At 45.1% G+C, this 15,632-nt stretch overlaps 1 protein-coding gene across 4 annotated transcripts in view; it reads right to left on the bottom strand.

Moving 5' to 3' along the window:
- Positions 1 to 15,632, bottom strand: part of FYN (FYN proto-oncogene, Src family tyrosine kinase) — a 203,373-nt gene that overhangs the window by 20,455 nt on the left and 167,286 nt on the right. For all 4 annotated transcript variants that reach the window (XM_033102272.1, XM_033102265.1, XM_033102257.1 and 1 more), the window contains 3 exons: positions 13,362 to 13,541; positions 11,720 to 11,796; positions 11,474 to 11,627 (listed from right to left, as the gene is read on the bottom strand). In XM_033102272.1, the coding sequence (XP_032958163.1) occupies positions 11,474 to 11,627; positions 11,720 to 11,796; positions 13,362 to 13,541 (411 nt within the window). The remainder of the gene's footprint in view (positions 1 to 11,473; positions 11,628 to 11,719; positions 11,797 to 13,361; positions 13,542 to 15,632) is intronic.

Here is a 15,632-nt window from a genome sequence, read left to right on the forward strand (position 1 = left end):
CAAATGTTCTCAGTGATGATGCAAAGAGGCCCAGCTGTGGGCTGAGCTGGGCTCGAGGGGCGATTTGCCGAAGGCCTCAGGCGGTTATTTAGGAAAGGAGCTTCAGAGCTAGCGTTCACACTGGATTTTCTGGGTGACCATTTAAAACCTCTCTCAGTCTCAGTCTCCTTGTCCATAAATGGGGGGTGATGATGACCTCATAAGGTTGTGGTGAGAATTGTAAATAACGTAAGGGGCTCAGCACAGCATCTGGTCCCTTGCAATAGCTAAATAAATGCCAGCTATTATTTTCTTTGGATAGTAATGCAAAGGCACTGAGTTGAATCAGGTTAGCCAAAGCTCTCCAAACTTCAAGAGAGGGAAAGAGGATGAAGAAAACCTAATGAATTCATCAACCAACCACGGAGAACTGACTGAGCTTTCAGTTAGTCTGCAGCACAGTGCGGGACGCCTGAGAAAACCAAGCATGGGTCACCTCCTGCCCTAGGGCTTTGCAGGCAGCTGGGAAGACAGAGCTCACAGGCAAACTCAACAGAGAGCTAATTGTGGCCCTGGCTTTAGGAAGAAGAGGGCGCAAGAGACAGGGGTAAGAGGACGTGCACACGCAGTGGGGGCCCTGGGTAGAGGTGGCCATATGGAAATATTACAGTGTGAGCCATGGTTATCCATGAGAGGGCTCAGGACAGGGGCCAGGACAGGCGTGGGTGGGGGCCCAATTCACATTATAGGCTCTTGCTGGAGAGCTGGACTGTCTCCTCCCCGCTACCCCCGCCCCGGTGACCAGGCCAATTCCATAGTCCTGTCTCAGAAAATATCCCTTCTGGCTGAAAAACTGGGCCAAGATGGAGAAGGCGAAGCCAGTGCAGAATAACAGAAACGAAATCCTCCCTACAGAGAATACAAGTGGAACCTTTATAGCATTTTCAAGGAGGAAAGGCATCAGCAGCAAGAATAGACACTAGTTTTCAGAACCAAAGACCTATCCAGAGCCCTCTTTAATTATGAAGTCACAAACTCTGTAAATTATATTTTCGATATTAAATAACGGGCAGTGCTTGAACTTTGAAGTTACTGTGGGGAATAAAAGAACTGACAAACTATGACAATAACAGGAAGCTTATTACATGGCGGGGGTGTGACAAGGCAGGACTAGGACAGGATATCCTGTGAAAGAGGCAAAATCAAAGCTGACCTGACCTGGAACTTTGGGGTTAAGGAAACAAAACAATGATTTCAAACCCAATAAAAACGGGCAAAGCAAAACTCAGAATTTTCACACTAGGCCAAAGGAATGATTTTAAATTTTCTAAACGTGTCTGGAATAATACAACTGTGTGTTTTCCAGTTATTCCTGGTGACATTCTGTTGAAACTTCTACTTGAAGTTCATAATGTTTTAGCACCATGTTTTCAAGGTAAAAATAAATTAAAAGTAAATGTTACAATGGAACGAGACGATAGTCCATCTGAAACGTATAACGGTGAGCAGGGTGTTTGAGAAGGAAGGGGACAGGGAGTGGGGAGTAGGGAGGAATGCTGTCCCACTGGGAAAGTGGGTAGAGGAGGGTCACGTTTGGCCAAGGAAAACACCAAGGGCCAGAGGCAGGGCCCGAATATATTGCAAAGACAAGGATTGATTGGCTAGGCACGGATCCAAAGTCCAGTGTAGCTGAATCCATGGGAGAAAGAGTCAGGCTGAGAGGGGTGAGCAAAGTCCCAAGGGAAGCCCCAAATTGAGGACCCGTTAGAAAGGGGATGGAAGGTCCATCAGGAGGTATTAAAAACCTAATGGGGACAACCAGAGGACAGAGGGGAGCAAAGCTGGCCACCAGGGAAACGGGGGAGGAGGCTGGAGTCAAGCCACCAGCCCCAGTGCCTTGTAGTTGAAGAAGGGCTGGCAGGAGAAGAGTCGTTAGGGGGGCAGGAGAGCCTACATTGTGCCAAACAGAGGCTGTGACGCTTCCTTCAGTGACGGAGCCCGAAGGTGAGGGGAGAAGGATGATCTTGGCTGCCTGCCTTCCCCATCACCTCCTCCCAGTGGTGACCAATGACAACCCAAGAGACCTCTCACTGGCGACACAAAAGTACAGAACAAAATGAATGAGCATCTCCTGAAATCATGGGTACTTGGTCCTTTTACTCTCAGGACGGAAATCTAAGAGCCCCCAAGGACACGTTCCCGGAAGCGCAGGCTGTGTTGGGGGCTTGTTTAAGTGGTTGCCTCGGGTGGACCTGGGGAGGAACCCTGCTCGCTAGTCTAGAACACCACAGCTCTGAATACTTCCAATTATCCTTCTAGCTTTCCAAGAGCCCAAAGGGAAGCACAATTAGGATAAAAATTCTGATCACAGCCCCGGGAGGAGGAACACTAACTGTGTGGGACTTTTATCCAGGACAAATGGCAAAAAAGCTGTGTTCAGAGCTCCATATGCTGCTGTTCAGGGTGGCGAGAACGCAGACGTAAGTAGAAAACAGATGTCTGGGATGTAGCGCAACAGAGAAATTATTCCCAGAATCTGGCCACCACGGCCTGCGCAGTGGGCCTGGGTCAGTATGATTTCACCCCTCAAAGCATGGTAAGCAGCAAGCACAAGCATTGGGGTCCGGGGTACCACCTGGGAACAGCTGGTGGTCACATTGAGGGTTTGGGTGGCAGTTAAGAAGAAATCGAAGGAAAAGAGGATATACAGAAGACCGCTGTGGGCTTGCTTTTCCCAACAGCCCCCACAGTGCCTGTGTCGTGGGGGAGACCAGAGTGATGCTGCTATGCTCCCTCTTTGGCTGGAAGAAATGGAGGCTCCAAGAGGTGGGGCAGTATTCATATGTGCTGCCTGTCCCTGATTAGCCAGAGGATGCAAAGGCAGGAGTTCCTTTTGCCAGCAAAGCAAGACTAAAAAGCCAAGTGACATTTTTGATGTTTGATGGCAGTCTGCAGTTCCTATTTACACACTTTAAAATCACAGAGGGTGACCATCTGCTTCCTTCTTGCTGATTACTAAGAAACAAGGGATGCCGAGAGCAATGTCTTGCTCTTGACCATTCAGAAATAACCACCAAATTGCTCTGCCCAAGACAGCACAAAGGAGAAGGAGATACTCACCCGGAATACAAAGCATGCTGCCCATGGCAGATAAAGAGGACAGGTACTCAGAGTAGGGGCTGTCAGGGCCCAGGGCTTACGGAAGTCCCATTGGTGTCCTCTGGGGCAGAGGAAGGGAGCATCTCCATCATGGGAGTGGAAGAAATAAGTCCACCCCTCCCCCGCAACAGTTTTACTCTTAAAAGAGAGATGGGGAGGCAAGGGTGAGTTCAAGTTCCTTTCTTTTCCTTTTAATCTTTGGCTTTCCGCACAGCCTTCTCTGAGAGCTGTCTGCACGGTCCATCTTCCTCTCTCTACAGTCTGATGGCCACCTCTGAGGTTAATAAGAGGGCCCCGCAGCGGTGGTGGCTTAGCAGACACACAAAGCCCGTGGACATGCCAGTGGAAGGCCGGGACTGTACGCGGCAGAATACAAATGAAGGCGCTTTCTGCCTAGCGACGGAAGTGTACCACACTCCGGATGCTGGAGGCTTGATGAGAACCAGGCTCGGTTCAGGCTGCAGCCCGTCCTCTCAGCAGGAGTGATGGCTCCAACCTGGCTGAGGGCAGGGCTTTCTGCGGGAACCAGGGCTCTCACCAGACAGCCCCTGGGGACCCCTGTATGCGTGGTCAGTTCAAACGAACGAGTTTCCTGCTCAGTACTTAAAACAATGGCTGCATTGGAAAGGGTTTGTTTCTTGTCAAAGGATGGTTTGCTTCTCTAGTATGGCAAGAATTAGATTAAATTCAATAATTAAAAGGCTTTCCCCCTCCCTCCCGACATTTGGTGTTCAGGTCACAGCACACTGTGTGGGAATTGCAATGCTGTTGTTGACAGAGAACAAGAAATGCATGTGCAGATGGGGGCAGAGGCAGGGCATCTCACTGCGAGATCAGCCTTGATCTGCCACGGGATTACAGGGGCCTCAGAAGAGGCTGATTAACAATTCTGCAGGAGACTTTGAGCTGGAAAGCTGGCGTTCAGAGTCTGATAATCCCCAGTCCTTGTAATACAAAGGAAGGACAGGAATTGAATTCACAGCTCTGAATTGTGAAATTCAAAATTTGAAAGAAACAGGGATCCGCTTCTTCCCCACTGTTTGTCAACCTAGCTGCCTGCTCGTTTGTGTTAAATGGCTACTGTGCTTTTTGAATCCAAAATCTGATTATATTTAATTAGTACAGGCATCTGGGATTTCTAATACACAAAGAGTTATTAAAGTAACAAATCTTTCTAAAATATGTTCTCCATGAAAGAATGTGTTAATTTATGCAGGAACAATTTTTTAACATGAAATAATTAACATGAAAACTGCAACAATTATGAATTCTTTGCAGTCTAATTTATATGTGAATTTTCCTCCAGATAATAATCTATTCAACTTCAACCCTCAATACTGGAAGTATTTAATACACAAACCTAAAGTTACAGCAGGTCTTATATAAAGTCCCAAATGCCTCTGTTTCTACTTACTCCACTCCAAAGAGCCAGAGATTAAACTGCCTTCACATTTGTTTTCTCAATAACGATCCTGTTGTTAACTTAGACCACAAAATAAACCCCAAACAAACCCCAAAACAGAGCAACTCTATGTTCCTGTCTTTTGTGATAATTCAAATCAGGAGAGGAGAGGGTTAAGTAGACAGGTCCTCCAAGTGAAAGACCCTGATGGGAGAGGTTCAGGAAAGACCAAGGAAGTGTGTGCTGTGTGTGTGTGTGTGTGTGTGTGTGTGTGTGTGTGTGTGTGTATCAGAGAGACAGAGAGAGGTAGTGATATTACTGTTACCACTCTTACTAACTACAACTATACAATTATCAGCTCAGTATTTGCCTTGTGCTACGTGCTTTATGTATATTCCCAGGGAAGCCATGTAACACGTCTATGATGTAGATAACTATTATTATCTCTGTTTTCAGAGGAGGAAATAAAGGCTCAGAGAGGTTAAGTAACTTATCCATAGTCTCACAGCTAATTAGCAGCGATGCCAGGAGTCACAATGAGATAATCTGATTTCATGGTTCATGCTCTTAACCTGCCATCTTTGGGATGGGGAAGGGTGTGTATGTGAAGAAGGAAAGAGGTCCGGCTATCCCAAAACACATGCAGCTCAGTGCGGCCAGGAGGAGCGAATAATACCAACAGCTCCTACTGATTGTCTCCTCTAATCTTCACAACCACCTGAACGGTAGCCAATACCAACCCTATGTCACGATGAGGAAGCTGAGGCACTGTGGGTCGAGAGTTTATGCAAAAATCTCTGACCAGGAAATGGCAGAGTCAGGCTTACAACACAGGCTTATCTAGCTCCCAAGCTCCTGGGCTTTCCATTACCCCAAAGACAATCTTGCCACATTCAGGGAATACCGGTGTAGTGAACAATCCTTTCTGGAAGTTCCTCCAGTCACAACACTATCTGCTTCCCAGAGAGACAGTTAGGAGAGCACATTTGGGAAGAGTGTGGAGAGGTGACAGTGATTTTGGCTATTTCCACTGCAAACAAATATTTACTAAATACCTACTATGTGCTCTGTGCTGATCTTCAGGCCAAATCACCTCTATAGAGAAGCACTAAGCCTAGGTCCTACCGACACTTGGTAGATACTTGGGAGAATTGCACAACAGTGGTTGTGCGTGTGTGTATGTGTTGTGTGTACAACCATCAGTGACATTACTGAGGACGCTCCGAGTTGACAAAATGAAAAACAATGGCGGCAGCATGGAAACAGGGACAGTTCTCAACAGAGAAGGCAAACAGGAGAAAACAGGCAAGTCTGTGGCAGAGGTTGGTGAGTAGACCTCCAGCTCCCAGCTGTGTTCAGGGAGGAGGGCCCTTGGGGCTTGTAGGTGATACAAAGTGGGGACTGCCCAGGTAAACAGAATTGGCTGTAAAAGAATGAGATGATACTTTTTTTTTCCTCTTAAAAGATTGATTCTTTATTAACGACTAAATCTTTTTCTTAAAAAAATATTTTAAGGTAAGAAAGTAAAGACCCCTTTCAAGGAAAACACACATCAAACACAAGAAGTTCAGATTATAAGAATAGTTTTATATTTTACAACCCTCAAAGAGTTTTTATGGATAGCCCATTTAACCCTCATGTTACGTTAGGTAATTATTTTTATAGTCTCCACTTTACAGATGCTAAAAATGAGGCTCAAAAAGGTTAAGTGATTTGCCTGGGGACAATCAAGCCTGTAAGTGACAGAGCTAGTTCAAAGCCAGGCCTCCCAACTGCCAACCGCAGATTCCCCAGTCTCACCAGGCCGTTTCAGCAGCCTCCAGAGAAGTACGACCCTGGTAACTAGCACAGTGATACCCACAAAATCTGCTGGATATATCTACAAATGCTAGGCTTGCCCTATGACTAACAATTCTACTCCGGGGAACATACCCAGGAAATAGGAGGACATACATCCACCAGCACGGCAGCTTAATTCAGAGTAGCCCCGAACTCGAAATACCAGTAGAACGGAGGAACTGATATGTTTTTACAATGGACTCCGACTCAGCAGTGTGCAGGAAAGAACTACCGTTCTGTGCCGCTACATGGATGAATCTCACAGACATAATAATAGGAAAGAAGCCAGACATACAAGACTATACCATATGATTTGTTTATATGAAGTTCAATTACAAGCAAAACGAATCTAGGGCGATAGAGGTAAAAATAGCGGCTACCCCTGGGGGTGGTTACTGGCTGGCAGGGGAGGAGAAGGACTTCTAGGGTGCCAAGTGTTCTGTATCTTCATCTGTGGGTGATTTCAGGGGCATATATAGATGTAAAACTTCATTGAAGTGTACACTTCAAATGTATTCATTTTATTGTTTGTACATTATGGCTCAATAAAAAAATAAGTGTCCACAAAAGTGAGTCGTTCTTATACATACGCCGGGTCTATATGAACTTGTTAGGTTTAAATTGATGTTAGTCAGCACTGAGCTTCCTGAAAGTCGATGAAGAAAAAACATCTATCAAGAATTCTCCCACTGCTTCCTGTCTGTCTGCGTGAGCTTTGAAGCCTGGAGGGGCTGTGAGTCTTGCAAAGTGAGGCTTGGTGACAGCTGCCCATGCTGGTGGTTAGAGGAGACAGGTGTGGTGTGGACAGATGAGGACCCTAGGACAGACAGGAGATCCTTGGGGAGCCTGTCAGCGGTGGAATGCCGCTGGGATGAAGGTGGGGAGGTGGCTCTGACCAGACGTCAGGGCTGGGTGTAGGGAGCGTGAAGGTGAGAGGCCGTGGTCAGCTGAGGCACAGTGATGGCGAGGAGAGCTGGGAGGTGAGGACCCGGGGCAGCAGGCATCCTGACTGACCTTCTCTGGGCTTCAACACCTTGCTGGGATGTGTACCACAACCCTCACGCTCAACAAATCCCCAACCAAACTCACCCTCTGTGTCTGAAAGTAAGATCTTCCCTACTCACTCATTTCTGTTGTTGGCAAATCCATTCTCGTGAGTACTTGCGATTTGACTATTTGGAAGTTGTCTTTGATTCCTCTCTCCCTTTTCTGAATAGTATTTGAGCCTTTCCATTGTGTCTACCATCCGTTCTTGCATTTGTTTATTCATCAAGACCTCAGTCTTGTACGGGATAAAAACAAGAGTATTTTTTATTTACCACCGACTACGTGCTGGAAACACTTTGTAGGTATTGTTTTATTTAATCTTTGCAAAAATTAAAGCACAAAGCAGGTAAAATATATTTGCACTTTACAGATAAACAAAATGAGGTGTGGAAAAGTTAAGTAACTTGCCCAGGCTCCAGAGCTGGGAGGTGATAGAGCTGGGTTTCGAATCCGGTTCTGTCTGACTTCAGTGACGCTCCTATACATTCCTCCTCCTGCCTGCTGCCCATCTCTGCATCTTGTCAGTAGCTTCTAAAGTCCCTTTCAGAGACCAAGCCCTCAAATAACGAATGTGGGCATTACTCAGAGACCCTGATTGGTGACAATTTAGCAAAGAGTTTATGACTAAAGATCTATCTGCTTGTAATTGAGGAAGGTATATAGGTACAGAGAATCTGCAACACCAAATAATTTCAAGTTGCCTCTAGAATGCTGTTGGCAGAGGACCACCCGCCCTCACAGGCTCTGGGCCTGGTCTTGACCTTCGCCCTGACATGGGGTTTCTGCTTCCAGTCCAGTGGGGTGGTGGTGGTAGGAGGAAAGGAACGCAGGAAGGGCTTTTTAACGCAAGTCCAAATTCCAGTTCTGCTTGTGCCCTGGGAAATGCCCTCTATCCACCCCAGGAGGGTGGGGGGGGGTGTCAAGAGATATTTCAGTGTGCCCTTAGATGGGAAGGTCACAACTGTGTTGAAAAACAATTGTCACAGTCCTAAATACTTGTGTTCAGCATGTGCTTTTGAACACTGCCCACACTTCCATAATCAAGATGCTGCTTGGCTGTGGCCTGTGGGGATCATAAAACCCAACTTGCAAATATTACCAGGCACATGGACCAGCTGTCTGGAGGAGCTGCTTAATCCCCAGCAGAAACTGCAGCATGAAGCACGCATGCCATCTGCAGAGCACACCAGCAGACACACACCAGGCCTTCCTGCCTCATAAAGAAGCCAGGGCAGGACAGACCCTTGGGAGGAATTTTATAAACAGCTGGGTTGTCCCAGAGCCAGAAAATGAAGGTCTTTCCAACTCCCCACACATGCACATTAGGAAGTGCCCCTTAAAAACTTTTCCATAAAACAACCTTTATCCATAAAAAATTATGACTAAAATCAATTTTTAAATTTTCTGTTCTTTTAATCACTGTCTGGATGAGAGGCAGTCAGTATAGCTTAAGAGGATGGATGCAATAAGGCCAGCCATACCTGGATTCAAATCCTGCCTCTGCCCCTTTACTAGCTGTGTGACTTTGGACAAGTTACTTAGCCCCTCTGAGTCTGTTTCTGTTGTCCCCCCCACCCCCACTCCTTCCTTTCCCTTTGTTGCAGGATAGCATTTCTTTTACTCTCCTTGCAAATCCTGGGGCCTCACAGCCTTTGTTTTTTTCCCCAGTTCAGTGCTCCAGTTCATTTACTTATCTCTTTTCAGTGTTTGGCATAGATCTGATGATACTTGTGAAAGGGAAAAGAGAAGAAAAAAGAATTTTAAGAGGGAAGGCTGGATACTCTATTTGAAAAATAAGTGAAGGAAACTAGGTACCAGGGGTTTGAAGCTGATTCTTTGGAAAGCATCAGGACAGCATCTAGGAAAGTGATGGTGGAGGTGAGGAAGCCACCAGAAAGGCAATCAGGACAAGTAACTGAAGAGAAAAGTAGGACTTGTTGGCCAGGGAGGAGGGGGGCCACGCTGCAGTGAGGGGAAACCAGTGGGGGGCTCCTCACACTCCTTCCCCCCGGGCACTCATCCCCCAGAGCCACAGCCAGAGGGATCTCACTCCATGAACTAAATACCCAAGCTTGTCATCAGCTCTCCTGCAGCATCCTCAGCCTCCTGGCCCCACAACCTTCTCTTTTATTGATAGTTCAAGGCTGTTAACCACAAATTCTGGAGTACAAAGTCAGGAGAAGGGGAGAAACAAATCCTGAACCACTCCCTCCCACCAGGACACTCTATTCACTCAGGGTAGGATGCTTACACGAAGGACTGACTGACTGACTGACGGACCGACTGACTGCCAGGCTGACTGCCAAGATTGACTCCATTCTTACCCCTTCCCAAAACAACTATGTACGTGTCACGGCCTTCACACGCTCTGCTCTGCTCTGCTCTGCTCTGCTCTCTTTCTGGGTCTGTGAGTTGGGATCTGACAGGTTTGCCTCAGGGTAAACGCTCTCATTTCGGGCCAGGTTTCAGACCCAGTGGCACTTCAGACCCTCTCAGCTCACCTTGACTCAAAATCACATCCACATTTTTTCTCTGGACCGCCAGTGCCAATCAAAGCTGCCGTGTGCCTTTGATTAGATACAGCATGCCATCTGGCCCCACACTGATGTGTGTGTGTGTGTGTGTGTGTGTGTGTGTGTGTGTGTGTGTGTAATGCACAGGCACGCTCGCTGTGTGGGCATTTGGCTCCAGGACAAGAACTGCCACGTGTTGGGGAAATTCAAATAGCCGAGCTGTCTGACCTACATGTAATTTAGCATTTGGACAGTATCTGGACGAGCCAGGGTTTTGGTTTAACATTTTTCCTCCATCACTTGAGACTGCTGAGAATGATAAAAGGAGGGAAGAATTGGCATGAAATGAAAGAACTGAAAAAGAAAGAAGAAGAATTCCAGAGGTGGCCATTATGGAATCCAGTAGAAAGCACCACTCTAATATATTCCAGTCACGGCTCAGCCTTGCTCGAAATGACCAGGCTGTTAAAGAGAACAACAATGAAGGATGTCCCTTCCTTCCGACGCAAGCATTATATCCTACATGTGGAGCCTACATTTAATTGCAAACAGCACTCTTAATTCCACACATTTACCTGCTGACCACCATGTGAATACCTGGGAAGACAGAAAATAACCCTGGGAACTTCCTCCCTGGTGTCTGGTGCTCTAAAAGCACCTGAAAAGCTGCTCCACTGGAGTGGCTGCTGGTTTGGGATGTATTTTTTTTTTTTTTAGGCTAATTTCTATAAATCTTTGGAGAGAGTAAGATGGATGGAGATGATTAAAGATTTTCAACTCACTGTTACCTTCTATTCTCCCTCTAAATCGCCTTTCTATTCTTCTCCCTGCTCCATCTGAACTCATCAATGGGTTTCTTTGACCACTGGCTTCTAGGTGGGTTTGGCAGGAGATCTGCAGGAGGGCTGAAGAGCGCACTTGGGCATGAACCCTCCAGATGCCCCCTGCTGCCCCTCTCTAATGAAAGGCGGCCTCTCCGCACAGCTGCTCGTCCTTAGCTCTGGTGCCCACTAACCCCACTTGCCTCGGGCCTTGGGTCCATTGCTGTTGCTAGGTCTGGGATAACTACCTCATCATGCCCTGTTGGTTTTCCTAAACCCTTCCTATGCCTTTGTAAATAACTCCTTTATTAAATTCTCCAAAGTGCGTGCCTTCTGTTTTTTGCTGAGATTCTGATGGAGAGATGAGCTATTACTTGACGGATCCCTTCGCCTTCCACAGCCCTCTTTCTCCAAAGACAAAGTGTCCCAGGCCTGGACACTGGAGGAATGTGGCACGAGCCTGGAGGACCACATCAGCGAACACTCACTCACGGAAAGGGAACACCTCAACCACCTAGTGAAACCCACTACAGCCTCCCCTCCCACCTCCTGGGTTGTCAAAGTCCTGTCAGATCAAGGAGAAAAAACCCTGCTGAAGAAGGAAATTTCAAATACTTTTCTGGTGGAAGGGAAAGGAAAGAGGGAGGAAGGGCTGTGCAGTAATGACTGTTCTCAAGGATGTCACCACGAGCCGTCACCATTCAACTGCCTACCTTGTCTGGCTGTGTACTCATTGTCTTCGATCAATCTGGCCAGTCCAAAGTCGGCAATCTTGCATGTCAATCCATTCCCCACTAGAATGTTTGCGGATCGCAGGTCTCTGTGGATATAATTCATGCGCTCGATGTAAGCCATTCCTGCAGCAACCTGTGGGAACAGGACCCATATGTCACACCAGGGCTCAGTGTACTTACACGTTGTTAAACCTGAGGCAGGCATCAAGGTACCACGGGGCCTACCTGTGCTGCCATGTCCACCAGATTTGGTAATTTCAGAGCTCTTCCTTCCCCATCTTTTAAGAAATCAAGTAAACTTCCTAGGAACAAAACACAAAACCATTTCAATTTACTTTGAAAGATAAAAATTCCCAACAAAGGGCTGTATTTGGTTTTCTATTAGAAGGAGGTAATTGAATTGAATAATGCCATCAGTGCAAAAGAAACGCTTATACAAAAAAACCAGAAAAACTGCGCATTGAAAGGCAGCAGTTTCATCTTTTAAAAATAAACACTGGTGACTCCAATTCCAGGGACAACAAAAATTTGATAAAACTAGAAGAAAGGGGACTCAATTCTCTTTTTGTCATAAAGGAGAACATGTGAAGAGCTGTTACCACTTCAATGTCTTTCCCCAATCAGCCGCTCACCAAGGAGTGATGTGGGAGGAATACCACCCAGCTGAATGCTTCCCCGCATGTGGTCCTGGGACCAACAGGAATAGTATCCCGCAGGGAACTGTTAGAAATACAAATTCTCGGGTCCCACCCCAGATCTATTAAATGAGAAACTTTGGAGGTCAAGCCCAGGAACCTGTTATTTTAAGAAGCCCTCTAGATGATTCTCATACATAGCAAAATTTGAGAATCACTGGCCTAACTTATTTACAGATTTTAAATCAACAAAAGAATATCTGAAAGAAAAGACAAGAGTATCTGAGGAATACAGGGTGGGGAAAGTAGCTCGGCGTTAGATCATGTGTGGCCAGCCAGGCCTTAACGACACCTGTGTCAAAACAGCTGGAGCCTCAAGGCCACCATGAGAACACAGCCTGAGGAGCTCAGAACTAACCCCAGGGCTGAAATAATCATGTGCAGACGCGAAGAGCTCACAATGGTCATTGGTGATTGTTTTTCATGCTTTAATCACAAAGTTATTTACCAAATAACTTTGGATACAATCGACAAACAATCTGCCAGGAAAAAGTTCCAAATATATTTTAAAAGATAGTACATGGGAAGGAAAAATTACACTGTATCCTCTGATGTACAATGCATTGCCTTTTAAGGATGTTTCTTGTTTGGTTCATCTATTTTTCCAAAACAAAGTGATCTTTGGCCTTATCCCCAACAATACTGATTTGATTAGAAGACAGAGAAACAGAGAGAGAGAGAGAGAATGAGAATGAAACATGCTCTTTAAATCTTTCTTTATCTGGTGTTGAAGAAGAGAGCTGAAAAAAAAAATAAGATGATGAAAAGATGGAGATTAAACAGACCAGAAACCAGTGTCTGATATTAATTGTTCAGCCCTGCAAAAACATAAGCTATGGCATTCAAAGTAACAGCAAACTATCATAGCCCTCTGTGTAACTGATATTAAAAATGAATGTTTTAATTATAGAGAGGAGCTAGAACTCTCCATGTACAGCATACAAAAGGTACTGCGTTTCACAAGGAGCTGGGGGGCGGGTGGGTGGGCAAATTCAAGGTCATAGTCTGTTTTAAAATGTTTTCATTAACGAGCACGCAGTTTGTGCTTTCTGATGCGAATGCTTGATTTGTGCAGAAACCAGGATAAAGAGCAAGCAGGCAGCTCCATTTCCCTCCCCGAAACAAGCCCTGTATGTCACTGTGAGGTGGAGCCCAGAGAGGCCTCGCCCAACCTTTATTCATATACTCGGTGACAATGTAGATCGGCTCCTCCGACACCACCGCGTAGAGCTGGACCAACTTGTCATGCTTCAGTTTCTTCATGATCTGCGCTTCCTCAAGGAACGATTCAGGGGACATTGTGCCTGGTTTAAGAGTCTTTATGGCTACTTTTGTGTTTCCATTCCAGGTACCTGCAGACATCCCACAATATTAAGTCAAACCAAAGGTCCTCATTTGATGCGGGGAGAAAAAGATTTTTATTCATAGCTATTTATATAAAGTTAGATATTAAGTTAAAAAAAGAAAACTTTATAGTTTTTGTTGAACAAAGACAATCAAATGTAAGGGCTCTGTCAAGTAGTTCCAACAGGAGAAATGTGTTTACTGAAGACTATATGATAGTTTATAATTTACCCTTTTTCTTGTTTTGATATATATGCCACTTTCGTTTTCTGGCTCAGAGACATGGTTACAAATTTGTACCAAATGCTCTGGACACTTCTTTACAAGGACGAACGTCCAAGGCTTAGAATGGGCCTGGCCATCCAATACCCACCCATTAGGCAGTAGAGTGAGCGTGGATGAAATGGGATTAAGCTCCGTCTTATGGGATGTGCCATTTAAAAAATATGGCAATGCACCGAGAATGTCTGGGAATTACCCCTAGACTTTCAATTGTCCGCAATGGATGAGCTACTTGGCTGAGTCCTTGAACAGTTGATCGATGAGTAAGGTTATAAGTACACTGATAAGTACTGGCAAGGAGCTCCCAGTCTACTTGCCCATACTTCAACCAGGTAAGGAAAATTCCTCAGGCTAACTGATGGTAAGCCACCACAAGAACAGTTACTTCTATCAGCTAGACTGGAAAAATTAGACCACAGCTAAGAGGGAACAGAAATATTTAAACTTAACATGTTAAAAAAATGTAGTGGGTCCAGAGGCGTGCCTGGTTTATGATCATCGGTTACCTCATCCGTAAAATGCAGAAATGGAAATGGATTATCTTTTGAGTCTCTTTGAGCCCCCCCAAATTAAAAACAATATACAGATTCTATATGTAGTCCGTTATTAGTCCTATGACTTTGAATGAAAACTATAAGGGATACAAAAAATATGCTAAATTGGGTTATGTTATTTTCTATTTTGAAAAGGCTGGTTTAAATTAAGATTAATTTTTACATGTAATATAATTGATTTTGGAATTTAAAAATTCTGTAAACTGGAGCAACTTTTGTTACCTTGTTAAAAATATGGTTTATATAATTACAACATGCAACCTATAAAAATACAATTATGAAAGAACAAGTGGCTTAAAAAAGAATTCATCAAATCTTATTAAATATCTGACCACTAAATGTAAATGGGAAATTTGACAATTTATAAGTGGTGTTTGCTATTTGAGTGTTGTTAGCACCCCCAAACTTTAAACCGAGATCTTTCTCTCCAATAACAATCTGGTTACTTATATTGGTATTCCATCCTGATCCTGGACTACCACAAAATCGTGTTTTATGTTCAGTAGGAAACAAAATCTTAATAACATGAGTAATGAGTTAAAGTTGATAACTGTAAAATTCGAAAATAAGTTTTTGTATAGGGGCTGATTCTTCTTGGTAACATGAGTGATTGGATTAAAATTCTTTGGATTTTAATTAAATCTAAGAAAGGAAGAAGGATTCCATAAGTATGAATACTGTCTTACTCACAGATGTTTTTTGGGTGGAGACCTAAGTCTCTAAGCAAAGCTGCAACTGCCCCAAAGGGAGTTCTAACAGCAGTGTGGGGGGAGGAGGGTGGTGGGGGGTGTGTGGGGGGGTCCAGTGCCATTGGCCCGATCGATGACATGATAATCAAATTACGACAACAGTGTGTGTCTATTGAGCAGCTACTATGGATGCTACACATATTGTCCCTTATAATCAATTCAACCTTATGGCGTAGGTATCATTCTAATTTTACAGATGAGGAAACTGAGACTCAAAGAGGTTCAAGAACCCTTGTGCCCATGGTTAATCAGCCAGTAAAGATGGAGAAAAAACCCAGGCCCACTGAGCAAAAGAGCCCATGGTGTCTCCCTACAGGAGCCCATCTACAGTCTCTTACCTTCCCGCGTCTTAGGAAGAGGAAACACCAGATTTCCAGTGTACTGGGTTCCTGTTCTGCGCATGCCTTAATTAACCACATGAAGTAGGACAGAAGAGTATAACAAGGTATTGTCATATTCCGAACATCTAGATGGCCTGTGCCTGTCTGGCTATCCAGGTTAAGTGTCTCGGTCC

The sequence above is a fragment of the Rhinolophus ferrumequinum genome, chromosome 3 (genome assembly GCF_004115265.2).
Source record: "Rhinolophus ferrumequinum isolate MPI-CBG mRhiFer1 chromosome 3, mRhiFer1_v1.p, whole genome shotgun sequence".
In the NCBI taxonomy this organism is placed as follows: Eukaryota; Metazoa; Chordata; class Mammalia; order Chiroptera; family Rhinolophidae; genus Rhinolophus; species Rhinolophus ferrumequinum.